This window comes from Taeniopygia guttata, chromosome 35 (genome assembly GCF_048771995.1).
Source record: "Taeniopygia guttata chromosome 35, bTaeGut7.mat, whole genome shotgun sequence".
In the NCBI taxonomy this organism is placed as follows: domain Eukaryota; kingdom Metazoa; phylum Chordata; class Aves; order Passeriformes; family Estrildidae; genus Taeniopygia; species Taeniopygia guttata.
Genome location: NC_133060.1, coordinates 903,608 through 928,740, shown reverse-complemented (window position 1 = coordinate 928,740; position 25,133 = coordinate 903,608). Strand labels below are relative to the sequence as shown.

The window sequence follows — 25,133 nt, the reverse complement described above, 5'->3', positions numbered from 1 at the left end:
AGCGCCCGTACGGCTGCGCTGACTGCGGCAAGCGCTTCACCGACAAGTCCACGCTGACGCAGCACCGGCGCGTCCACACCGGGGAGCGGCCCTACGGCTGCGGCCACTGCGGGAAACGCTTCAGCCGCAGCTCGCACCACCGGCGGCACCAGCGCACCCACGGCGGGGCCACGGCGGGGCGGGCGGGGGGCGTTACTGGTGGTACTGGTCTTACTGGTGCCATTAGTGGTGTTACTGGTGTTACTGGTGGCGTTACTGGTGCCATTAGTGCCGTTACTGGTGTTACTGGTGGTGTTACTGGTCTTACTGGTGCCATTACTGGTGGTGCTGGTGGCGTTACTGGTGTTACTGGTGCCATTACTGGTGTTACTGGTGTTACTGGTGCCATTACTGGTGTTACTGGTGCTATTAGTGGTGTTACTGGTGGCGTTACTGGTGTTACTGGTGGTGCTGGTGCCGTTACTGGTCTTACTGGTGCCATTACTGGTGTTACTGGTGTTACTGGTGCCATTACTGGTGGTGCTGGTGCCATTACTGGTCTTACTGGTGGCGTTACTGGTGTTACCAGTGCCGTTACTGGTCTTACTGGTGGTGTCACTGGTCTTACTGGTGCCATTACTGGTGGTGCTGGTGGCGTTACTGGTGGTGCTGGTGGTGTCGCTGCTCTTACTGGTGTTACTGGTGCTGTTACTGGTGTTACTGGTGTTACTGGTGTAAAAATTTGGAATTTTTTTCCGGTGGTTTTTGGGGTTTTTTTTCCTGGTTTGGGTTTTTTTTCCCAGTTTGGGTTTTTTTTCCTGGTTTGGGTTTTTTTCCCGGTTTGGGTTTTTTTTCCCGGTTTGGGTTTTAATTCAATCCCGGTCGTGGTTTGGAGCGTTTTGGGCCCAATTCCCGTCCCAACCCCCCCCAAAATTCCCAAAGCCCCGCCCCCTTCGATGACGTCATCCCCGCCCGATGATGTCACAGTGATGTCACAGTGATGTCACAGTGACGTCACGACGCCCCACGGTTTTGGGGGGGTTTATTAAAAGCCGGGGGGGGATATTTGGCAAAATCTGCGCCCCCTCCCCAAAATAAATACGCGGCACCGCCCAGGGGGCGGGGCTTGGCTGCGGCAGCCAATCAGCACCGGCCACGCCCTGGCCACGCCCGGCCACGCCCCGCCGTGGGTCACAGCCCGGGCCCGCTATGGGGCACAGCGGGGTCACTTGGGGGTCAGTCCGTGCCCACTTGGGGGTCAGTCCAGGCCCCACTTGTGGGTCACTCTGGGCCCTACTTGGGGGTCAGTCCGTGCCCACTTGGGGGTCAGTCCAGGACCCACTTGGGGGTCACTGTGGGCCCCACTTGGGGGTCACTCCAGGCCCCACTTGGGGGTCAGTCCGTGCCCACTTGGGGGTCAGTCCAGGCCACACTTGGGGGTCAGTCCATGCCCACTTGGGGGTCAGTCCAGGCCACACTTGGGGGTCAGCCCCACATCCCACCATGGGTCACTTTTTGTCCCCACTTGGGGGTCAGTCCGTGCCCACTTGGGGGTCAGTCCAGGCCCCACTTAGGGGTCAGTCCAGGCCACACTTGGGGGTCACTCCAGGCCCCACTTGGGGGTCAGTCCAGGCCCCACTTAGGGGTCAGTCCAGGCCCCACTTGGGGGTCAGTCCCTGCCCCACACGTGGCTCAGTTTGTCCCCACTTGGGGGTCACTCTGTCCCCACTTGGGGGTCAGTCCCTGCCCCACTGCCCGGTCCCCCGGGGGGTCTCAGGCCTGGGGTCACTGCGGGGTCCCTCCGTGGGGCACCGTGGGGCGCTGGGGGTCACTCCGGGGGTCACTCCAGGGGTCACTCTGGTGGTCGCTCGTGGCCGTGGGGTCACTCTGGGGGTCACTCTGGGGGTCACTCCAGGGGTCGCTATGGGGATCACTCTGGCGGTCATTCTGGTGGTTACTCTGCTGGTCACTCATGGCCGTGGGGTCACTCCGGTGGTCACTCCAGTAGTCACTCATGGCCGTGGAATCACTCCATGGGTCATTCTGTGGGTCACTCCCGGGGTCAGTCTTGTGGTCACTCAGGTGGTCACTCCCGTGGTCACTCCATTGATCAGTGTGGCGGTCAGTGTGGCGGTCACTCCGTTGGTCACTCCCGTGGTCACTCAGGTGGTTACTCGGGCGGTCACTCAGGTGGTCAGTGTGGTGGTCACTCAGGTGGTCACTCGGGCGGTCAGTCAGATGGTCAGTGCGGTGGTCAGTGTGGCGGTCACTGTGATGGTCACTCAGGTGGTCACTCGGGCGGTCACTCCGTTGGTCACTCGGGCGGTCACTCAGGTGGTCACTCGGGTGGTCACTGTGATGGTCACTCCCGCGGTCACTCTGTTGGCCACTCAGGCGGTCACTCAGGTGGTCAGTGTGGTGGTCACTCCATTGGTCACTCCCCTGGTCACTCTGCGGCCGCAGCTCGGCCGAGAGCCGCTCGAAGGTTCGCAGCATCGCCCCACGGACGCGCTCGGTCAGCGCCGGAACCTCCGCGGGGCCCAGGCCCGACGTGGGGAGAGGCGGCAGCACCTGGATCACACAGTGCCCTGTGGGGGGGGGAGATGTGGGGCTGACCCATAGATCCCTGACCCATAGATCCCTGACCCACAGTGACCCACAGTGACCCACAGCCAGGCCCGACGTGGGGAGAGGGGGCAGCACCTGGATCACACAGTGCCCTGGGGGGAGATGTGGGGCTGACCCATAGCCTGACCCATAGCGGGACCCATAGCGACCCACAGATCCCGCACAGTGACCCACAGTGACCCACAGTGACCCACAGATCCCCTGACCCACAGCCAGGCCCCGTGTGGGGAGAGGGGGCAGCACCTGGATCACACAGTGCCCTGTGGGGAGATGTGGGGCTGACCCACAGATCCCTGACCCACACATCCCCCTGACCCATAGCCTGACCCACAGTGACCCACAGCCAGACCCGGTGTGGGGAGAGGGGGCAGCACCTGGATCACACACTGACCTGGGGGGAGATGTGGGGCTGACCCACAGTGGGACCCGCAGCCTGACCCATAGCGACCCACAGATCCCCCACAGCCGCCCCAAAGCCACCCCCCAGCCCCACAGCCGCCCCACAGCGCCCCACAGCGCACCGGGGGTGAAGCGCCGCTCCCGTTTGCTGTAGAAGTGTTGGTAGGAGGAGATGACGATGGGCACCACGGGCACCTGTGGGGCAGCGAGCGCTGGGGACCCACAGCGTCCCATAGCGCCCCATAACTGACCCACAGCGCCCCACAACTGCCCCATAACTGACCCACAGCGCCCCACAGTGCCCCATAACTGACCCACAGCGCCCCACAGCACCCCATAACCACCCCTTATGTCCCCATAGCACCCCACAACTGCCCCATAACCACCTCATAGCACCCCATAACAGCCCCATAGCACCCCATAACCACCTCATAGCACTCCATACCCACCCCATATCACCCCATAACGGCCCCATAGCACCCTATAACCGCCCCATAGCGCCCCATAGCACCCCAAAGCACCCCATAACCGCCCCATAACGGCCCCACAGCACCCCATACCCACCCCATATCACCCCATAACCTCCCCATAGTACCCCATAACCATCCCATAGCACCCCATAACTGCCCCATAGCACCCCATAACGGCCCCATAGCACCCCATAACCACCCAACAGTACCCCATAACAGCCCCATAACAGCCCCATAGCACCCCATAACCGCCCCATAACGGCCCCATAGCACCCCCCAGCGCCCCCCAGCCCCCCGTCCCGCCCCACGGCGCCCCACGGCGCCCCACGTACCTGTGCCTGCACGGCCAGGTGGAAGGCGCCGCGCTTGAAGGGCAGCATGGAGCCGCTGTGGTTGCGCGTCCCCTCGGGGAACACCCACACGCGCACCTGGGGGGCAGGGCGGCTGTGGGGCTGCCCCATAGCGACCCCAAAACCGCCCCATAGCGCCCTGTGACTGCCCCATAGCCGCCCTGTGACTGCCCCATAACCGCCCTGTGACTGCCTCATTGGCTCATAACCTCCCCGTAACCGCCCCATATCACCCCATAACGACCCCATAGCACCCCATACCCACCCAACAGCACCCCATACCTGCCCCATAGCACCCCACATCTCCCCGTGACCGTCCCACACCCCCCCAGGGCTGCCCCATATCACCCCGTAACCGCCCCATATCACCCTGTAACCACCCCACACCCCCCGTGCCCGCCCCACACCCCCCAGGGCTGCCCCACACCCCCCAGGGCTGCCCCACATCCCCCCATGACCGCCCCACATCACCCCGTAACCGCCCCATATCACCCTATAACCGCCCCATAGCACCCCACATCCCCCTGTGACCGCCCCACACCCCCCAGGGCTGCCCCATATCACCCCATAACCGCCCCACATCACCCCATGACCGCCCCACATCACCCCATAGCGCCCCAAATCACCCCATAACAGCCCCATGTCACCCCATGACTGTCCCATATCACCCCATATCACCCCATAACCACCCCAAATCACCCCATAACTGCCCTATATCACCCCATATCACCCCATAACAGCCCCATATCACCCCGTAACCGCCCCACATCACCCCATAACCGCCCCACTGACGTCCTGGCTGAGCATGGTGTGCGCGGCCTCGGCCATGACGCTGATGGCGTCGTGGGTGCGCTTGCGGTCGATGAAGATGATGCCCCCGAGCCAGCAGACGACGCCCACGGCGCCCATGTAGAGCAGCTCCCGCTTGGCGATGGGCACGCAGCGGTCCGGGAGCACCTCCATCATCCCTGCGGTGTGGGGCACGTGTGGGGTGTGGGGCACGTGTGGGGTTATGGGGCATGTGTGGGGTTATGGGGTGTGTGGGGTTATGGGGCACGCAGCGGTCCGGGAGCACCTCCATCATCCCTGGGGGGTGTGGGGCATGTGTGGGGCACGTGTGGGGTTATGGGGTGTGTGGGGTGTGGGGCACCGCGGGGTTATGGGGCACGCAGCGGTCCGGGAGCACCTCCATCATCCCTGGGGGGTGTGGGGCACGTGTGGGGCGTGGGGGGTTATGGGGCGTGTGGGGTTATGGGGTTATGGGGCACCGCGGGGTTATGGGGCACGCAGCGGTCCAGGAGCACCTCCATCATCCCTGGGGGGTTATGGGGCACGTGTGGGGTGTGGGGCATGTGTGGGGCACGTGTGGGGCGTGGGGCACGTGTGGGGTGTGGGGCACGTGTGGGGCGTGGGGCACGTGTGGGGTTATGGGGCACCACGGGGTTATGGGGCACCAAGGGGTTATGGGGCACCGCGGGGTTATGGGGCACGCAGCGGTCCGGGAGCACCTCCATCATCCCTGCGGTGTGGGGCACGTGTGGGGCACGTGTGGGGCGTGGGGCATGTCTGGGGTTATGGGGTGTGTGGGGTTATGGGGTTATGGGGTGTGTGGGGCTGGGAGGGGTCGCTCCGTGGGTTTCTATGGGTTTCTATGGGGCAGGGCTCTATGGGGCAGGATCTATGGGGCAGGGATCCATGGGGCAGCCCCATACCCATCAGGTCCAGCGAGCTCTGGTGGTTGCTGACCACCACGTAGGGCTGGGAGGGGTCACTCTGTGGGTTTCTATGGGGATTTATGGGTTTCTATGGGTTTCTATGGGTTTCTATGGGTTTCTATGGGTTTCTATGGGTTTCTATGGGGCAGGACTCTGTGACGCAGGGATCTATGGGGCAGGATCCGTGGGGCAGCCCCATACCCATCAGGTCCAGCGAGCTCTGGTGGTTGCTGACCACCACGTAGGGCTGCCGTGGGGGGAAGTGCTGCGCCCCCCGCACCTCCATGCGGATCCCGTACAGGCGCTTCACGTGCTGCATCAGCCCCCGGATGATCCTGTGGGGCACGGTGGGTCAGCCCCATAGCTGTGCCATAGCTACCCCATAGCTACCCCATAGCCGCCCCATAGCCGCCCCATAGCCACCCCATAGCTGCCCCAAATCCCTCAGAGCCGCCCCATAGATCTGTTACTGCCCCATAGCCACCCCAAATCCGCCCCAAATCCACCCCAAATCCCTCCAGAACTGCCCAAAACTGACCCAAAATCCCCAATAACAGACCCAAAATCCCCCGAATTCACCCCAAATCCCTCCAGAACCGCCCAAAACTGACCCAAAATCCCCCAGAACTGACCCAAATCCCCCCAAAACTGACCCAAATCACCCCATAACCACCTAGAAATGACCCAAAATCACCCAATAACCGACCCAAAGTGACCCAAAATCCCCGGAATTCACCCCAAAACGGTTCCTCACTTCATGTTCTCCACGTCCCTGCCCCGCAGGGCGCACAGGGGGATGGCCAGCAGCGCCAGAACCACCCCAAACTGACCCAAATCACCCCATAACTGACCCAAATCCCCCCAAAACTGACCCAAACTGACCCAAAACTGACCCAAACTGACCCAAAACCCCCTGAATTCACCCCAAAACGGTTTCTCACTTCATGTTCTCCACGTCCCTGCCCCGGAAGGCGCACAGGGGGATGGCCAGCAGCGCCAGCAGCCCCAAATCCCCCCAAAATTGACCCAAATCACCCCAGAACCAGCACAAAACTGACCCAAATCTCCCCAAAACTGACCCAAAGTGACCCAAAATCCCCGGAATTCACCCCAAAACCCCCTCTCACTTCATGTTCTCCACGTCCCGGCCCCGGAAGGCGCACAGGGGGATGGCCAGCAGCGCCAGCAGCAGGATCCAGCCGTTGTAGAATCCCCAAATCCCCCCAAAACTGACCCAAATCACCCCATAACTGCCCCAAAGTGACCCAAAATCCCCGGAATTCACCCCAAAACGGTTCCTCACTTCATGTTCTCCACGTCCCGGCCGCGCAGGGCGCACAGGGGGATGGCCAGCAGCGCCAGCAGCAGGATCCAGCCGTTGTAGAATCCCCAAATCTCCCCAAAACTGACCCAAATCACCCCAAAACTGACCCAAATCACGCAATAACTGACCCAAACTGACCCAAAATCCCCGGAATTCACCCCAAAACCCCTCTCACTTCATGTTCTCCACGTCCCGGCCGCGCAGGGCGCACAGGGGGATGGCCAGCAGCGCCAGCAGCAGGATCCAGCCGTTGTAGAATCCCATCTTGCAGAAGAAGCGGAAGGAGCCGCAGCGCTCGTACAGCAGCGGCAGCAGCAGCAGCGCCAGCGCCAGCGCCGCCGCGCCCAGCGTCACCTCCATCCTGCCTGCGGCCCCAAAAAACAACAAATTCACCCCAAAATGCTCCCTCGGGGGCAGCCGGGGTCAGGCACCCCGAAAATCCCCGGGAGCTGGGGGCAAAAATGGCAAAAAACTCACAAAAATCCCCAAATCTGATCCCCCACCATCACCTCCATCCTGCCCGCCACCAAAAAAACCCAAATTTACCCCAAATTTATTTAGGGGAACTTTAATTTGTCTGCTCATTTGGAGGTGGGGTCAGGCACCCCAAAATTCCCCAGGATTTGGGGGCAAAAATGGCAAAATTGCCCTAAAAAATCCCAAATTTGATCCCCCACCATCACCTCCATCCTGCCCGATGCCAAAAAACCCCAAATTTACCCCAAATTTATTTAGGGGAACCTTAATTTGTCTGCTCATTTGGAGGTGGGGTCAGGCACCCCAAAAATCCCAGGATTTGGGGGCAGAAATGGTGAAAAACTCACAAAAATCCCCAAATCTGATCCCCCACCATCACCTCCATCCTGCCCGCCACCAAAAAAACCCAAATTTACCCCGAATTAATTTAGGGGAACCCTGATTTGTCTCCTTTTTGGGAGGTGGGGTCATGCACCCCAAAAATCCCGGGGGTTTGGGGTCAGAAATGGCAAAAAAACCCCGTGAAAAATCCCAAATTCACCCTAAAATTACATTTTAGGGATCCCTAAATTGTTCCCTCTGTGGGAATTTGGGTCATAAAGCCCAGGAGAAACTCTCAAAACCCCCAAATTCACCCCAAAATTGCACTTGGAGAGCGGAAATTATCCCCCAGGATCCTCACCTGGGACCCCAAATCCCCTCAATTACCCCAAACCCCCATTTTCACCCCAAAATCCCATCAGAACACCCAAAAATCCCCCCAAATCCCACCCAAATTCCCCTCAGAATCACAAAATCTCTGATTTCCCCCCCAAATTCCCCTCAGGCTCCCCAAATTCCCCATTTTCACACCAAACCCCCTCAGACACCCCAAAATTCCCCTCAGGCTTCCAAAATCCCGATTTTCATCCCAAATCCCCCTCAGACACCCCCAATTCCCCCTCAGGCTCTCAAAATTCACCATTTCCACCCCAAATTCCCCTCAGGCTCCCCAAATCCCCATTTTCACCCCAAATCCCCCTCAGACACCCCAAATTCCCCATTTTCACCCCAAATCCCCCTCAGACACCCCAAATTCCCCCTCAGACACCCCAAATCCCCCCTCAGACACCCCAAATCCCCATTTTCACCCCAAATCCCCCCTCAGACACCCCAAATCCCCATTTTCACCCCAAATTCCCCCTCAGACACCCCAAATTCCCCATTTTCACCCCAAATCCCCATGTTCACCCCAAATCCCCCTCAGACACCCCAAATTCCCCATTTTCACCCCAAATCCCCATTTTCACCCCAAATCCCCCCTCAGGCTCCCCAAATCCCCATTTTCACCCCAAATTCCCCATTTTCCCCCCAAATCCCCCATTTTCACCCCAAATTCCCCTCAGACACCCCAAATCCCCCCTCAGACACCCCAAATCCCCATTTTCACCCCAAATCCCCATTTTCACCCCAAATCCCCCCTCAGGCTCCCCAAATTCCCCATTTTCACCCCAATTTCCCCTCAGACACCCCAAATCCCCCCTCAGGCTCCCCAAATTCCCTCCCGGCCCCACCCCAGCCCCGCCCTCCCCTCAGGGCTCGGCCGGGCCGGGCCGGGCGGGGCCGGGCGGGGCATCCCCGGCCCGGCCGAGCCGCGATCGCTGCCCGGGAGCCGCGGCAGCCCCGGGGAGCCGCGGGGGCCCCTCGGGAGCCCCAAAAGCCCCTCAGAGCCCCCCGGTCCCCCCGGGCCCCGCCGGTACCGGAGCGGCTGCGGCGCGGGCCCGTCCCGCCGCCGGAAGCCGCGGCCCTGATTGACAGCGCGCTCGGCCAATCACCGCCCGGAACCCAGAGCCTCGCCCCGCCTCCTCGCTCGGCGTGGTTGCCGTGGCAACGCGCGGGCGGGAAATGGCGGTGTCGCCACGGCAGCGGCAGGGCTGAGCGCTGATTGGGCAACGCGGGTGCTTGTCAAACGGGCTGGCCAATCAGAGTGCGGCGTGGCTAAAACCGTTCCCAAGGGCCGCGTTCAAAGCGGATCTCCGCCAATAGCAGCGCGGGATTTTGATTGGCAGGCGCGGCGGCCAATGAGGATGGAGAGGGTGCGGGAGGGGAAGATGGCGGCGGAGGGGCTTTGGGGGATTTTATAATGCCCAAAATTTGAGGAAAAAGGGGGTTTGGGACCCACCCGGAGGAGATCTGGGGGGTTTTTGGGGGAATCGGACCACCAGGAGGATTTTGGGGTCTCTCATTTACCAGCTGAGAGCCCCCCTCGCATAAAAACCCAAAAAAAATCCCCTTTTAAACCCCACAATTCCACCCCAAACCCCAAAATTCCACCCAAAACCTCACAATTTAACCCAAAAAACGTTGAGTTTCCCCAGAAGTTGAAGTGAACCTGCTGCTACACTCCCACCCCAGGGTGTGTGTGTTTTTTGGCTGGGAAAAACCCAAAAATTGCCCCCAAAAAAGAGACAAAAATTCCCTAAGAATTCCCCAAACGCTCAGGAAAAATTTCTCAAGAATGCCCCAAAAATCCCCCCCAAAATTCCAGAAAAGTTCTTTAAATATTCTTTCAAATTCCCCCCTAAAATTTCCTCCAAAATTCCCCAAATAATTACTGAAAAATTTTCAGGAAATATTCCAAAATTTCCCCCCAAAATTTTCTGGGAATCGCCTGGAAAAATCTGCAAAAAAATCCCTCAAAAAGTTCCCAAAATCTTTGCAAAACTTCCAACAGAAATCACCCAAATGCTACCCAAGTTTTACTGAAATTGTACCCAAAAAATCCCTAAATTTCTCAAAACCGAAACGAAAAATCCCCCAAATTCCCCCAAATTTTGCCAAAATTTCCCAGATTCCCCCCGCCCCTCCCCCAGGACAGAATCCAAGTGGATTTTTTGGGGAATTTTCCCCAATTTTTTATCTATTTGGGTAAAAAACTCTCCTGGTGGAGGGGCGGAGACAGGAAAAAGGCCACGCCCCTTTAGGAGGCGTGGCTTCAGCAATAAACCACAGCCACGTGACCACAAATGGGCGGGGCTTCACAGTAGGATTTACTGATTTTTAAGGGAGCGAGGCCTCAACCCACGTAATTTAAGGAGCGTGGCCTCAAATTTGCATGTTTTTAATGAGGGGGAGTGGTTATGTTCCAAAAAGGGGTGGGGCCTCATAAATCACAGGTTAAGGGGCGTGGTTTAAACGCGTTATTCCACTGAGGGGGCGTGGCCTCCAACCATCTTTTTAAAGGAAGCGCGGCTTAATATGCCAAGCTAATTGAGAATGCGTGGTATCAATGATAAATACTTAAAGGGCGTGGCTTAAAGCGTTAATTGCATTCAGGGGGCGGGTTTGGGGCCCGCGCCGCCATTTTGCCTCCTCCTTCCGCCGCTCGGCCCCGCCCCCACTGCCGCACAGCCAATCAGCGCTCAGCGCGCCCCTCCCTTAGCCAATGGCAGCGCGCGGAGTGCCCGGCCGCATGCGCGGTGCGGCACTTCCGGGTTCGCCTCGGGCTCGCTGAGGGGTTGAACGGGGAAGGAGCGGCGGCGGCGGCGGCGGCGGAGCGCGGCCCCCGCGGCGGTGCCGGGCCCGGGGCGGCCCCCGAGCGGAGCGGAGCGGCCCCGGAGCGGCCCCCGGGGCGCTGCCGGGCCCGGGGCGGCCCCCGAGCGGAGCGGAGCGGCCCCGGAGCCGGTACGGGACAGCGCCGGGCCCCGGGGGAGGAACGGAGCGAGCGGCGCCGCCATGGGAACGGCGGGCAGGGAGCGGAAATGACGTCACGGGAATAGGGGGAAGTGCGGCAAAGGAGAGAGCGCGGTGAGGCCACGCCCCCAAATGAGGGACACGCCCACTGAGGGATAGACACGCCCCCTAATTTGTTTGTCACGCCCCTTTGTTAAAACCACGCCTTTTTTCTCCAGGAATTTTGTGATTGGTCGACAGGGAGATGGAAGGAGCAGCAGCGGCCAATGAGGGAGCAGCGCCTCGCGGGGGAGCAAATGAGGACAAAGAGGCAGAGGAAGGGGCAGCCAATCAGCAGCGAAATGCGGGATCGGCAGCAGCCAATTGGAACGTGCCGCTGAAGGGCTCGGCCAATGAGAGGACGAGGAGCTGTGGTTTACCCAATCAGGACGCGGAGACGCAAGAGGCGACCAATGGCGGTGAGGACCCACAGGCGGCCAATGAGGACACAGCACACAAAGCCCCGGCCAATGAGAACACTGCGCCCAGCCCGGCAGCCAATCAGCAGCAAGCCCCGCCTCCCCAGCACCGGGCGGATGACTTTGCGCCACTGGCGGCCGCAGCCAATCAGGCGCGAGAGCCCTGGGATTGGTCGCTGGAGGAGGCGTGGCTTAGGACGCCCGAGGGGGAGGGGCTTGAGACTTGGGGGGTGGAGCTTGAAGCCTTCGAGGCGGAGCCTGACGAGGAGGAGGCGGAGCTCGACGCTTTGGAGGCGGAGCTTGTGCGCCGTGGGCCTGTGGCACAGGGGGCGGAGCTTAAACCACAGGGGGCGGAGCTTATAGCCCAGGGAGAGGCGTTTAAACCACAGGGGGCGGAGCTTAAAGCACAGGGGGCGGAGCTTATAACCCAGGGAGAGGTGTATAAACCACAGGGGGCGGAGCTTAAAGCACAGGGGGCGGAGCTTAAAGCACAGGGGGCGGAGCTTATAACCCAGGGAGAGGCGTTTAAACCACAGGGGGCGGAGCTTAACGCACAAGGGGCGGAGTTTATAACCCAGGGAGTGGCGTTTAAACCACAGGGGGCGGAGCTTAACGCACAGGGGGCAGAGCTTATAACCCAGGGAGTGGCAGTTAAACCACAGGGGGCGGAGCTTAAACCACAGGGGGTGGAGCTTATAACCCAGGGAGTGGCAGTTAAACCACAGGGGGCGGAGCCATCCCCTCCCGACCCCGTTTCGGGCGCGTGGCAGCGGAGCCCGGACGGCGCCTGGTGGAAGCTGCATGCGCGGCGCGGGCGGGGTCTGGCGCGGCCGGGCCCCGGCTCGCTGTGCCGCGTCCGGCTGCGGGTGCCGGTGTCCGGCCGTTCTCCCTGGGGCGCTCCGGCCGTGCCGTGCGGCCGCTGGCTGAGCGTGCGGCTGGGCGAGGCCGAGGGCCGGTGGTCAGCGCTGCTGGACGCGGCGCTGGAGACGATGGCGGCGGGCGAGCTGGCGTGGCTGCGGCCGCACCGTGGCGATGATGATGATGGTTCCGCCGCGGTGCTGCTGGTGCGGCTGGGCCGCTTCGCACCCGCGCCGCCGTTCTGGGCCGCGCCGCAGGCCGCCCGCTGGCACGCGGTGGAGGCCGGGCTGGCACGCGGGGCGGCGCTGGCGGCGAACGGGCAGGACTTTTCGGCCGTTCGGGCCTTGGCGCGGGCGCTGCGTCGCGCCGTGGCGGCCGCGGGCCCGGCGCCGCTGCCCGAGCGCGCGGCCGCGCTCAAGGCCGAGCTGCACGCGGCGCTGGCGGCGGCGCAGCTGCGGCTGGGCCGGCCCGCGGCGGCGGCCGGCAACGCGGGGCGCGCGCTGGCGCTGCGGCCGGCGCACCTGGAGGCCAGGTACGCGCGGGGCGTGGCGCTCGCCGCCATGCGGGACCTGGAGGCGGCACGGCAGGAGCTGCTGGCGGTGCTGCGGGCACGGCCCAGCCACGGCGGCGCCCGGCGGGAGCTGGGCAGGGTCAGAGGGGCCGCCCGGGAGAGGGACGCGCAGCTCGGGGCCCGGCTGGGGAAAATGTTCGCTTAATTAGCGGTAATTACTGTTAAATACAGATAATTAGTGTTAAATAGCAGTAATTAGTGTTAAATGGCGGGAATTGGTGTTAAATGGCGGGAATTGGTGTTAATTTATGTGATTTTGGGGGGAAAATAGGGTTAATTAGGGGAATTAGGGTCTGAGGAGCAGCCAGGGAGAGGGACGCGCAGCTGGGGGCCCGGCTAGGCAAGATGTTCGCTTAATTAGCGGTAATTACTGTTAATTAGTGTTAAATGGTGGGAATATGTGTTAATTTGTGTGATTTGGGGGGGAAATAGGGGGTGATTTGGGTTAATTATGGTCTGAGGAGCAGCCAGAGAGAGGGACGTGCAGCTGGGGGCCAGGCTGGGCAAGATGTTCGCTTAATTAGAGATAATTAGTGGTAAATAGCGGGAATTGGTGTTAATTTGTGTGATTTTGGGGGGAAATGAGGTTAATTATGGGGGAATTATGGTGTGAATAGCAGCCAGGGAGAGGGACGCGTAGCTGGGGGCCAGGCTGGGCAAGATGTTCGCTTAATTAGCGGTAATTAGTGTTAAATTGTGGGAATTGGCGTTAATTTGTGTGATTTTTGGGAAAAATGAGGTTAATTATGGGGGTAATTGGGGGTAATTAGGGTCTATGGTGCAGCCAGGGAGAGGGACGCGCAGCTGGGGGCCCGGCTGGGCAAGATGTTCGCTTAATTAGCGGTAATTACTGTTAATTAGCGGGAATTGGTGTTAAATGGCGGGAATTGGTGTTAATTTGTGTGATTTTGGGGGGGAAATAGGGGGTAATTAGGGGAATTAGGGTCTGAGGAGCAGCCAGGGAGAGCTGGGACCAGGCTGGGCAAGATGTTCGCTTAATTAGCGGTAATTACTCTTAATTATAGATAATTGGTGTTAAACGTCAGAAATTGGTGTCAATTTGTGTGATTTTGAGAAAAATGAGGTTAATTATGGGGTTAATTGGGGCAATTATTGTGTAAGGGGCCACCAGGGAGAGGGACGCGCAGCTGGGGGCCAGGCTGGGGAAAATGTTCGCCTAATTAGCGGTAATTACTGTTAATTATAGATAATTCGTGTTAAATGGCGGGAATTGGTGTTAATTTGTGTAATTTTGGGGGGAAAATGAGGTTAATTAGGGGGGAGTTATGGTGTGAGGAGCAGCCAGGGGAGCTGGGTGCCAGGCCGGGGAAAATGTTCGCTTAATTAGCGCTAATTAGTGTTAATTTGCAGTAATTACCGTTGTTTTGGGGATAATTAGGGTTAATGAGGCGGTAATTGGGGGTGCCAAAGGTGTTAAAGGGAAGTCGGTAATGAGGGTGGGGACGGATCCGTTTTTGCAGTTTGTTAATTACGAATTAGCGTGATTACGTTCATTATTTGGACTGTATTAATTAGTAAAATTATGCTAAAATTAGTTATTGTGGTTATGTTAATTACAATAACTTTCTTAGTGTTAATTACCACTGTAGGGCCATGAATACTACTTAAATTATGTTAATTATTATAATTTTAGCGATTACGGCTATGTTGCATTAATTAATTAATTTAGTTATTTATTAGTTATAATAACGTGCATACTTGATGCTAATTTATGCTAATTAACACCAGGTCGCATTTAATCAAGGTGAAGCCCCGCCCAGCCATTAATAACCCCCTCATTAGCGATGAATTATTAATGAGGGGCGGGTCAAAAGGGGCGTCACCACCATTAACCCCTCCCCTCCCTCCAGCCCCACCCCCTCATTTACATAACCCCGCCCATATCAATATAGAGCTTTATTGACACCAAAGGGGGCGGGGCAAAGGCGGGGGGCGGGGCTCGGCATGCAAATGAGGCACGGCCGCAAAGCATCATGGGAGACGGGGGGGGGGGGGGGGGAGCGCGTCCGCCGTCGCCATGGCGACCCCGCGGGGTTATTCTGGGATGGAGCCGGGCCCCGTTGCCATGGCGACGTCGCCATGGCGCCATTTTCCCGCCTTATTATGGGATGCCGCCGCCATGGCGACGCGGTTTCCATGGCAACGCTCCCCCCATCGCCAATTCTGGGTATTTTTGCCCCGTTGCCACGGCAACGGCGACGCCCCCTCCGCTCTCCTCCCCCCCCTTATTATGGGATGCGTGGAAACGCGGTGGCGGCCCCGTTGCCATGGCAACGCCGCTTTTTGGGGGGGTGCACCATCTTTAAGCCCCTCGTTGCCATGGCAACGGCGACGCTCCTCCGGTCCCCCCCCCCCCCCAAAAACCATCACCGCGTCCCCGGGGAGTTTTTGGGGGGTTTTTGGGGTTTCTGGGATGTTTTCTGAGAGGGTTTTTGGGGATTTTTTGGGGCTGTTTTTTTGAGATTTTTGGGGGAGATTTTTTTTTGCTTTTTTTTTGGTTTTGGGGGTTTTTTTTTTTTGAGAATATTTTTTTTTGTTTTGCTTTTTTGAGAATCTTTTGGGGGTTTTCTGGGGTTTTTTTTGGGGGGTGTTTCGGCCTTTTGTTTTTGATATTTTTTGGGTTTTTTTTTTTTTTTGGAGAATTTTCAGGGGATTTTTCTGGGGGTTTTTTTTGGGCTTTTTCTTTTTAGAAATTTTCTGCGATTTTTTGTGGGGTTTTTTCTTTTTTTTTTTGATATTTTTTCCCAGGGTTTTCCTGGCGGGGGATTTTTTTTGGGGTTGGTTTTTTTGTTTTTTTTTTTTGGAGATTTTTCTGGTTTCTTTTTTTTTTTTTTTGCGTTTTTTTTTGGGTGGGTTTTACTTTTTTCAGGGGGTTTGTTAGGGGTCCCAGTCGTTGTCCTGGTGCTGCGCGGCGATGATGATGACGACGGTGAGGATGGTGCAGAGCACGGTGGCGGCGATGCCCACGGCCAGGCTGATGAAGGAGAAGTTCCGCGCCTCCCTCGAGGCGATCTCGGCCGACACGATGTCCCCGCGGGCCACGGCCGTGCGCACCTGCTCGTTCATTAATTAACAGCGTTAATTACCGCCGGCTACGGCAAAAAAATCCCGCTCGAAAATCCCACCCAAAAAACCCCCAAAATCCCACCCAAAAAAAAACCCAAAATCTCAACGAAAAAACTCCCAAAACCCACAAAAACTCACCCAAAAATCCCCCAAAAACCTTTGAAATCCCACCCAAAAATCCCCCCCAAAAAAAGCCGAAATCGCGCCCAAAATGCTCCCAAAAACCAAAAAATCTCACCCAAAAATACTTCCAAAAGCCCGCCCAAAAATACCGCCAAAAACCCTTTCAAATCCCATCCAAGAAGCCCCAAAAAACCCCCGAAATCCCACCAAAAAATCCCCCCAAATACCATTCAAATCCCACCCAAAAATCCCCCAAGAAACCCCCGAAATCCCACCCAAAAATACCCCCAAATATCCTTGAAATCCCACCCAAAAATCCCCCCAAATACCCTTCAAATCCCACCCAAAAATCCCCCAAAAAAACCCCGAAATCTCGCCGAAAATACTCCCCAAATACCCTTAAAATCCCACCCAAAAAACCCCCGAAATCCCACAAAAAAATACCCCCAAATACCCTTGAATTCCCACCCAAAACCCCCCCCAAAAAACCCCAAAACTCCCACCCAAAACCCCCCCAAAAAAACCCAAAATCCCACCAGAAAATCCTCCCCAAACCCCTGAAATCCCACCCAAAATGCACAAAATCTCCCCTAAAGCCCCCCAAACCCACCCGTATCCCCCGAAACCCACCCAAAATCCCCCCAAACCCCCCGAAACCCACCCAAAATCCCCCCGAGCCCCCGACCTGCACGGCCTTGACGATGGCCACCACGCCGGTGGGCCAGAAGCAGCAGAGGGTGGTCAGCACGGCGATGGGCAGGTAATCGTGGGGGGGCGACCCCCGGGGGGGCCCCTCCGCGCCCCCCAACCCCAGCGGGGGTCCCAAAGGAGCCCCCCCGGCCCCCCCCACCGCGCCGGGCAAAGGCCCGGGGGGGGCGGCGCCGAAGGTCTGGGGGGGGGGGGGGGGGTTAGAGAAGGACACGCCCACCCCGCCCCCAAAATTCACACAACGCCCCAAAATTCACACCCTGCCCCCAAAATTTGGGCCCCACCCACAAAATTCACACCCTGCCCCAAAAATTCACACTCCGCCCCAAAATTCACACCTTTCTCCCCAAAATTCACGCGCCTCCCCAAAATTCACACCTCACCCCAAAATTCACACCTCGCCCCCAAAATTTGGGCCCACCCGCAAAATTCACACCTTTCTCCCCAAAATTCACACCCTGTCCCAAAATTCATGCCCCGCCCCCTAAATTCACACTTTTCTCCCCAAAATTCATGCCCCGCCCCAAAAATTCACACCCTGCCCTCAAAATTCATGCCCAGTCCACAAAATTCACACCCCCTCCCCAAAATTCACGCCCCACACCCAAAATTTATGCCCCGCCCCTAAAATTTATGCCCTCCTAAGGCACGCCCCTTAACCAATCAGATTTTACCACGCCCCATTTAACCACGCCCCATTTGACCACACCCAATTTAACTACGCCCACATGTCCACGCCCTTTCTTTAACCACGCCCACATGACCACACCCATTTAACCACACCCTCTGTTTAACCACACCCCCTCGACCACTCCCTCCAGCCCCGCCTCGCCGCCATTCACCCCTCCCCCACCCCACCCCTCAAACCACACCCCCACAAGCCCCTCCCCCACAAGCCCCTCCCCCAGCCCTACCCTCACAAGCCCCTCCCCCTTTTAGGCCCCGCCCCTCTCACCGTGCCCCCCGGGTACAGCGGCAGGTACGCGGCGCCCCCCGCTGGCGGCGGCACCTGCAGCGCGAAGGGGGGCGGGGGGGGAGGGGCGCCGAACCCCAGGGGGGCGGGGGGGGTGGGGGAGGGGCCGGCCCCCCCTCCCCCATAGGGCTGGCCGGGGGGGGGAGGGGCGTGGGGGTGGCGGTGGGGGGGGGGCCGGGGCAGCGTGGCCGCGTGGAACGCCCCTCCCCCACCCCCTCCCCCACCCCCCGCCCTTCCCCCGCCCCCCGCCCCTCCCCCCGCCAGCCCCCGCGGCAGCGTGGCCGCCGCCCCTCCCCCACCCCCCCAGCCCCTGGGCAGGGTGGCGGCCCCCGGGAAACCCCGTGGCAGGGTGGAGGCCCCTCCCCCCCCCAAAATGGGGCCGGGGGGAGGGGCCGGGGGGCCGTAGGGGGGAGGGGAGGAGTGGGGAGCCCCGTCCGGCCCTCCTGAGGGGGGTTGGGGGGGTGGGGGAGGGGAGAGAGAGGAAAAATAAAAATTTGGGAAGGGGGGGGGGGGTGTGTCAGCCACGCGACCCCCGCCCCGAAATTCCCATCCCCCCCCCCCGCCGCCCCAAAAATTTCATCCTTTCCCCCCCAAAAATTCCATCCGAAAAAAATCTTCACCCCCCCCCAAAAAATAATCCCACCCCCCCAAATTCCATCGCCCATCCCCCCCTCCCCATCCCGATTTTCTCCCCTCCCCCACCTCCCCCAACCACGTTTTTGGGTCGCCCCGCCCCTCCCCCCACCTTGGGGTTATTTTTAGCATCCCGGGGGGAGGGGTCACACCCACGCCTCCCCCCCCCCCCCACCTGACCCTCCCCCTCCCCCCCCCAAATTTTGGGGACCCCCCGTTCCCCCCCCCGCTCCGTACCGGGTTTTTCGGCCGCCATGGCCGGGCCGAACCGGGACCGGGACCCCCAAAACCCGGCCTGGATCCGCCGGATCGGGGCCGGATCGACCCCCGGAGCCGGCCGGGCTCCCGCAAATCCCGGCCTGGATTCCCTGGATTGGATCAGGATTGAATCCCAAATCCCGGCCTGGATTGGATCCGGATTGAATCCCAAATCCCGGCCTGGATTCCCTGGATTGGATCAGGATTGAATCCCAAATCCCGGCCTGGATTGGATCAGGATTGACCCCAAAATCCCGGCCTGGATTCCCTGGATCGGATCAGGATTGAATCCCAAATCCCGGCCTGGATTCTGTGGATTGGAGCCGGAATCAACGCCTAAAACCCGGCCTGGATTGGATCAGGATTGACTCTCAAATCCTAGCCTGGATCTGGCAAATCCCGGCCTGGATTCCCTGGATTGGAACGTCCTCAAACCCCAAATCCCGGCCTGGATTCTAAGGATTGGGGCCAGATTGACCTTCAAAACCCGGCCTGGATTCCCTGGATTGGATCAGGACTGACCCCCCAAATCCCGGCCTGGATTCCCCAGATTGGATCAGGACTGACCCCCCAAATCCCGGCCTGGATTCCCCGGATTGGATCAGGACTGACCCCCAAATCCCGGCCTGGATTCCCTGGCCTGAGGCCGGACCCCACCCCAAAATCCCGCCCCCAAATCCTCCCCCGGACCCCCCGAATTTCCCCCCCAGACCCCCAAAAACGCTTCGGCCACACCGAAATCCTTTAATTGCCCTTCCCCAAATTTTAACCCCTAAATTCCCGCCGGGGTCAGGGTTGGGGGGGTGGGGGGGAGGGGAGGGAACAGCCCCGGCCCCTCCCCCACTATCGCGATAGAAGAGGGGGAGGGGACCGCGAATGTCGCTGTTGGGGGAGGGGCAGGATCATCCCCCAGCCCCTCCCCCACTATCGCGATAGAAGAGGGGGAGGGGACCGCGAATCTCGCGATTTTGGGGGGGGTGGAGGAGGGGCGGCCGGGCGGAAGCGGAAGTGACGCAGAGCTGGGGGAGGGGAGCCGCAGGTAAACACGGCCCGCGCCGGGTGGGGGGAGGGGAGGGGATGGGGAGACCCGGGGGGGGTTCGGGGTGGGGGAGGGGCGCGACCCCTCCCCCGTTCAATTTGTTTTTCCCCTCCCCCTCTCAGGGATGCCGCGCGCGCCGTGGCGGGGGGGTGGGGGAGGGGCGGCGCTGCCCCTCCCCCTCCTGCTGCTGCTGCTGCCGCCCCTCCCCCCCCCGGGGGCGCGGGGGGCGCCGTTCCGGCCCGTGGTGATCGTGCACGGCCTCTTCGACAGCCCCGGCGACTTCCGCCACCTGCGGCAGTTCATCAACGAGGTGCGAGCCGGGAGCGCCCCGAAACGGCCCCGAAATATCCCCAAAATATCCCCGAAACGTCCCCAAAATGTCCTGAGGGCAGCCCCGAAACGGCCCCAAAATATCCCCAAAATGTCCCTAAAATATCCCCAAAATATCCCCAAATTGGCCCCAAAACAGCCCCAAAGTGTCCCCAAAATATCCCCAAAATGGCCCCAAAACAGCCCCAAAGTGTCCCCAAAATATCCCCGAAATGTCCCCAAAATGTCCTGAGGGCAGCCCCGAAACGGCCCCGAAATGGCCCCAAAATATCCCCAAAATGTCCCTAAAATATCCCCCAAATTGGCCCCAAAACAGCCCCAAAGTGTCCCCAAAATATCCCCAAAATGGCCCCAAAATGTCCCTAAAATATCCCCAAAATATCCCACAAAATGGCCCCAAAACAGCCCCAAAGTGTCCTGAGGGCAGCACCAAAACATCCCCAAAATGGCCCCGAACAGCCCCGAAACAGCCCCAAAGTGTCCCCAAAATAGCCCCAAAATGGCCCCAAAATATCCCCAAAATGGCCCCAAAACAGCCCCAAAGTGTCCCCAAAATATCCCCAAAATAGCCCCAAAATGTCCCCGTTTCTCCCCCCAGAGGCACCCCGGGGCGGAGGTGACGGTGCTGGACCTGTTTGACCGGGGGTGTCCCTGACCCATTTTTGGGGTCCCTAATCCCATTTTTGGGGTCCCCAATCCCATTTTTGGGGTCCCTAATCCCATTTTTAGGGTCCCTAATCCCATTTTTGGGGTCCCCAATCCCATTTTTGGGGTCCCTGACCCCGTTTCTGGGGTCCCTGACCCATTTTTGGGGTCCCTGACCCCGTTTCTGGGGTCCCTGACCCATTTTTGGTGTCCCTAACCCCATTTTTGAGGTCCCTGACCCCGTTTTTGGGGTCCCTGACCCCGTTTTCCCCCCCCCAGAGCCACCCCGGGGCGGAGGTGACGGTGCTGGACCTGTTTGACCGCGGCGCGTCGCTGCGGCCGCTCTGGCTGCAGGTGGACGGGTTCCGCCGGGCGCTGACCCCCATCATGGCCAACGCGGCCCGGGGGGTGCATCTGCTGGGCTACAGCCAGGGTGGGGGTCCCGGGGGGGTCCTGGGGGGGTCCCAGGGGTCCTGGGGGGTCCTGGGGGGTCCATCTGCTGGGCTACAGCCAGGGTGGGTGGGGGTCCCAGGGGTCCCAGGGCTGAGGAGGGGTCCTGGGGTTATGGGGAGGGGTCCTGAGTTCATGGGGAGGGGTCTTGGGTCTTTGGGTATGGGTCCTGTGGGTGATGGGGAGGGGTCTCACGGCTGTGGGATGGGTCCTGAATTCATGGGGAGGGGTTCTGGGGGTCCTGGGGGGGTCCATCTGCTGGGCTACAGCCAGGGTGGGGGTCCTGGGGGGGTCCTGGGGGGGTCCCGGGGGTCCTGGGGGGGTCCCGGGTGTCCTGGGGGGGTCCTGGGGGGGTCTTGGGGGGGTCCCAGGGGTCCTGGGGGGTCCATCTGCTGGGCTACAGCCAGGGTGGGTGGGGGGCTGGGGGTCCCGGGGCTGAGGAGGGGTCCTGAGTTCTTTGGGAGGGGTCTCAGGTTATGGGGAGGGGTCCTGTGTGTGATGGGGAGGGGTCCTGGGGCTCCTGAGTTCATAGGGAGGGGTCCTGAGTTCATGGGGAGGGGTCTCAGAGCTTCGGGAGGGGTCCTGGGGTTATGGGGAAGGGTCTCGGTTTTTTGGGGAGGGGTCTCGGGTATTTGGGGAGGGATTCTGGGGGTCCTGAGTTCATGGGGAGGGGTCCCGGGTCATTTGGGGAGGGGTCCCGGCTGCTTTGGGGAGCCGTGGGTGGGGGAGGGTTTATGGGGTCCCACGGGGGGTTTTGGGGAGGGGTCTTGGGGCATTTTGGGGAATTTTTTGGGGTTCCCGGGGTGGTTTTTGGGTGGGATTTTGGGGGTTCCCGGGGTGGTTTTTGGGTGGGATTTTGGGGGTTCCCAGGGGGGGTTTTTGGGGTCCCCAGCAGCCCCCTCCCCAATTCCAGGGGGTCTCATCTGCCGGGCGCTTCTGGCCACGACCCCCGACCACAACGTGCAGAGCTTCATCTCCCTGGCGGCGCCGCAGATGGGGCAGTACGGGGGTGAGCCGATTTTGGGGAGTTTTGGGGAATTTTGGGGAATTTATGGGATTTTTTTGGGGCGGTTTCGGGGTTATTTGGGATTTTTTCGGAGTTTTTTTGGGGTTTTTTTGTGATGTTTTTGGGGTTTATTTTGGTGTTTTTCGGGGGGTTCTGGGTGGTCTCTGTGTCTCCTGGGGGAGGGGGGAATTTGGGGGGATTTTGGGGTGTTTTGAGGCTGATTTTAGGGCAGATTTTGGGGTGGTTTAGGGCAGATTTTGGGCTGATTTTTGCCGATTTTGGGGCAGACACGGATTACCTGAAGTGGCTTTTCCCCCGGCACATGAAATCCAACCTGTACCGGCTCTGCTACACCCCCCTGGGCCAGGGCGTGTCCATCTGCAACTACTGGAACGGTCTGACCCCAAAAACCCCCAAAAACAGCCCAAAAATCCCCCCAAAATCCCCCCTGGGCCAGGGCGTGTCCATCTACAGGTACTGGAATGCTCTCAGCCCAAAAACCCACAAAAATCTTCCCAAAATACCCCCAAAATCCCCCCAAAACCCCCTGAAGTATCCCAAAACCATCCCCGGAGGCCTCCCCCAAAATCCCCACAAACCACCCCCAAACCCCCCCAAGAAAACCCCAAAACCCCCTCAAAAAACCCCGAAATGCCCAAAATCCCCCCAAAAACCCAAAACCCCCCCAAAAAACCCCCCAAAAAAACCCCCAAAACCCCAAAACCCCCTCAAAACACCCCAAAATGCCCAAAAACCTTCCAAAAACCCCAAACCCCCCCAAGAAAACCCCAAAACCCCCTCACAAAAACCCAAAACCCCTTCATAAAAACCCAAAACCCCCCAAAAACCCCAAAACCCCCCAAAAAAACCCAAAAACGCCCCAAAACCCCCAAAAACCCCCCAAAAACACCAAAACCCCAACCCCCCCCTAGAAAACCCCAAAACCCTCTCAAAAAACCCCAAAACCCCCTCAAAAAACCCAACCCCCCCCAAGAAAACCCCAAAACCCTCAAAAAAACCTGAAACCCCCCAAAAACCCCAAACCCCCCCAAGAAAACCCCAAAACCCCCTCAAAAAAACCCAAAACCCCTTCATAAAAACCCAAAACCCCCCAAAAACCCCAAAACCCCCCCAAAGAACCCAAAAACCCAAAAACCCCCCCAAAAAAACCCCCAAAAACCCCAAACCCCCCCCGCAGACCCCCACCACCGGGACCTTTACCTGAACAGCAGCGACTTCCTGGCGCTGCTCAACGACGAGCGGCTGCACCCCAACGCCTCAGGTGAGCCCCAAAAAACCCCAAAAAACACCCAAAAACCCCCAAATTCCACCCCCAAACCCCAAATCCCCGAAATGCCGCCCCAAAATCCCGAATCCCCCCAGACTGGAAGCGGAACCTGCTGAGGATCCAACGCCTGGTGCTGATCGGGGGCCCCGACGACGGCGTCATCACCCCCTGGCAGTCCAGGTGGGACCCCAAAATCCCCCAAATCGCCCCAAAATTACCCCGGAGTTACCCCAAAATCCTTCCTGAACCCTCCCAGAATCGTCCCTAAAACTTCCCCGAGGATCTTCCCCAAAAACCAAAAAATCACACCCAAAATTAGCCCAAAAATCACCTTAAAATCAACACAAAAATACCCCAAAAATCACCTTAAAATCAACACAAAAACACCCCAAAAATCACCTTAAAGTCAACACAAAAACACCCCCAAAACCACCCCAGAAACACTCCCAAATCACATTAAAATTGCCCCAAAATTCCCCCAAAAATCACCTTAAAATCAACCCAAAAATACCCCAAAAATTGCCCCAGAAACACTCTCTAATCACTCCAAAATTGCCCCAAAAATCCCCCAAAAATCAACCCAAAATTATCCCAAAAATCTTCCCCAAAATCACCTCAAAATGACCCCAAATTAACCAAAAATTACCCCAAAATGACCCCAAAAATCGAAAAAAAATCCCCCAAAAAATCCCGAAAGCCCCCCCGGGGCCCTTTGGGGTCTCCCCGAATTTCGGGTCCCCCCGGTGACCCCAAAATTTCCCCGAAGCCTTTTCGGGTTCTACGACGCCAACGAGACCGTGCGGGACATGGAGGCGCAGCCGGTGAGGGGCACCCCAAAAACGGGGCTGGGACCCCAAAATCGGGGCTGGGACCCCAAAATTGGGATTTGGGACCCCAAAAAACGGGGCTGGGACCCCAAAATTGGGGTTTGGGACCCAAAAATTGGGGATTGAGACCCCAAAAAGGGGGGTGGGACCCCAAAATTGGGGGTGGGTTCCCAAAATTAGAGGCTGGGACCCCAAAAATTGGGGGTGGGAGCCAAGATTTGGGATTGGGCCCCCAAAAATTGGGATTGGGTTCCACAATTTGGGGGTTTTGGGGTCTCTTTTTGGGGTTTTTGGGGGTGGTTTTGGGGTGTTTTGGGGTGTTTTTGGGGGTAGTTGAAGGGGTTTTTCTAAAGGTGTTTTTGGGATTTTTTTAAAGGTGTTTTTGGGGTTTTTAGGGTATTTTTTGGGTTACTTTTTAGGATAGTTTTGGTCATTTTTTCGGGCTGTTTTTGGGATTATTTTTGTGGTATTTTGGGATTATTTTTGGGGTATTTAACGGGTTTTTCCCGTTGCAGGTGTTCCTGCAGGACACCTTTGGCCTCAGGTCGCTCTGGGCCCGGGGGGGATTTGGGGATTTTTGGGATGTTTTTGGGGTGTATTATGGGATATTTTCAGGATATTTTGGGGCTGTTTTTGGGCTGTTTTTGGGGCTGTTTTTGGGGTGTTTTTGGGGTATTTAAGGGGTTTTTCCATTCCAGGTGTTCCTGCAGGACACCTTCGGCCTCAGGTCGCTCTGGGCCCGGGGGGCTCTCGGCGGCTGCGCCGTCCCGGGGGTCCCACACACGGCCTGGCACAGCCACCGGGGGGTCTACGAGAAATGCATCCGGCCCTGGCTGACCTAGGGCATCCTATAGATCCTATAGGG

The 25,133-nt window shown here is 58.8% G+C and overlaps 3 protein-coding genes across 7 annotated transcripts; 1 reads left to right on the top strand and 2 right to left on the bottom strand.

The window, feature by feature from the left end:
- Window positions 1-988: 988 nt before the first annotated feature.
- Window positions 989-9,205, bottom strand: LOC121468716 (1-acyl-sn-glycerol-3-phosphate acyltransferase alpha). The gene is made up of 7 exons (XM_041712751.2): window positions 9,082-9,205; window positions 7,041-7,230; window positions 5,743-5,876; window positions 4,619-4,794; window positions 3,809-3,904; window positions 3,129-3,201; window positions 989-2,567 (listed from the first exon to the last, which is right to left on the bottom strand). The coding sequence occupies exons 2-7, from the start codon at window positions 7,223-7,225 to the stop codon at window positions 1,765-1,767; spliced, it is 1,467 nt and encodes a 488-aa protein (XP_041568685.2). The 5' UTR covers window positions 7,226-7,230; window positions 9,082-9,205; the 3' UTR covers window positions 989-1,764.
- A 6,497-nt stretch (window positions 9,206-15,702) lies between these two features.
- Window positions 15,703-18,811, bottom strand: PRRT1 (proline rich transmembrane protein 1). Of its 5 annotated transcripts, none has more exons than XM_072921119.1 (5): window positions 18,663-18,811; window positions 18,113-18,235; window positions 17,775-17,851; window positions 16,797-17,000; window positions 15,703-15,976 (listed from the first exon to the last, which is right to left on the bottom strand). In XM_072921119.1, exons 1-5 carry the CDS (start codon window positions 18,679-18,681, stop codon window positions 15,800-15,802), a joined length of 600 nt encoding a protein of 199 aa, XP_072777220.1. In that variant the 5' UTR covers window positions 18,682-18,811; the 3' UTR covers window positions 15,703-15,799. The 5 variants fall into 5 exon arrangements, with proteins under 5 accessions (XP_072777220.1, XP_072777223.1, XP_072777221.1 ...); XM_072921122.1 differs by having other exon boundaries at window positions 17,775-17,846; window positions 18,204-18,235; window positions 18,663-18,809; XM_072921120.1 differs by having other exon boundaries at window positions 17,775-17,860; window positions 18,209-18,235; window positions 18,663-18,809.
- An 847-nt stretch (window positions 18,812-19,658) lies between these two features.
- On the top strand, window positions 19,659-25,128 carry PPT2 (palmitoyl-protein thioesterase 2). The gene is made up of 9 exons (XM_041712757.2): window positions 19,659-19,722; window positions 19,845-20,032; window positions 20,977-21,130; window positions 22,061-22,156; window positions 22,441-22,548; window positions 23,352-23,435; window positions 23,537-23,621; window positions 24,208-24,262; window positions 24,967-25,128. Exons 2-9 carry the CDS (start codon window positions 19,847-19,849, stop codon window positions 25,108-25,110), a joined length of 912 nt encoding a protein of 303 aa, XP_041568691.1. The 5' UTR covers window positions 19,659-19,722; window positions 19,845-19,846; the 3' UTR covers window positions 25,111-25,128.
- The last annotated feature ends 5 nt before the right edge of the window (window positions 25,129-25,133 follow it).

What these genes read in the sequence shown, in the direction of transcription:
- LOC121468716 (XM_041712751.2), bottom strand. Translation starts at nt 7,225, where the DNA reads ATGGAGGTGACGCTGGGCGCGGCGGCGCTGGCGCTGGCGCTGCTGCTG. An exon ending in CGGGACGTGGAGAACATGAA is followed by an intron (nt 5,877 to 7,040) that starts GTGAGAGGGGTT and finishes CGTGCCCCACAG; the next exon opens with GATCATCCGGGGGCTGATGC. An exon ending in ACACCATGCTCAGCCAGGAC is followed by an intron (nt 3,905 to 4,618) that starts GTCAGTGGGGCG and finishes CCTGCCCCCCAG; the next exon opens with GTGCGCGTGTGGGTGTTCCC.
- PRRT1 (XM_072921119.1), bottom strand. An exon ending in GGGTTTCCCGGGGGCCGCCA is followed by an intron (nt 17,852 to 18,112) that starts CCCTGCCCAGGG and finishes GCGCCCCTCCCC; the next exon opens with CCCCGCCCCCCTTCGCGCTG. An exon ending in CCATCGTCAAGGCCGTGCAG is followed by an intron (nt 15,977 to 16,796) that starts GTCGGGGGCTCG and finishes ATGAACGAGCAG; the next exon opens with GTGCGCACGGCCGTGGCCCG.
- PPT2 (XM_041712757.2), top strand. Translation starts at nt 19,847, where the DNA reads ATGCCGCGCGCGCCGTGGCGGGGGGGTGGGGGAGGGGCGGCGCTGCCC. An exon ending in GCAGATGGGGCAGTACGGGG is followed by an intron (nt 22,157 to 22,440) that starts GTGAGCCGATTT and finishes ATTTTGGGGCAG; the next exon opens with ACACGGATTACCTGAAGTGG. An exon ending in GCTGCACCCCAACGCCTCAG is followed by an intron (nt 23,436 to 23,536) that starts GTGAGCCCCAAA and finishes GAATCCCCCCAG; the next exon opens with ACTGGAAGCGGAACCTGCTG.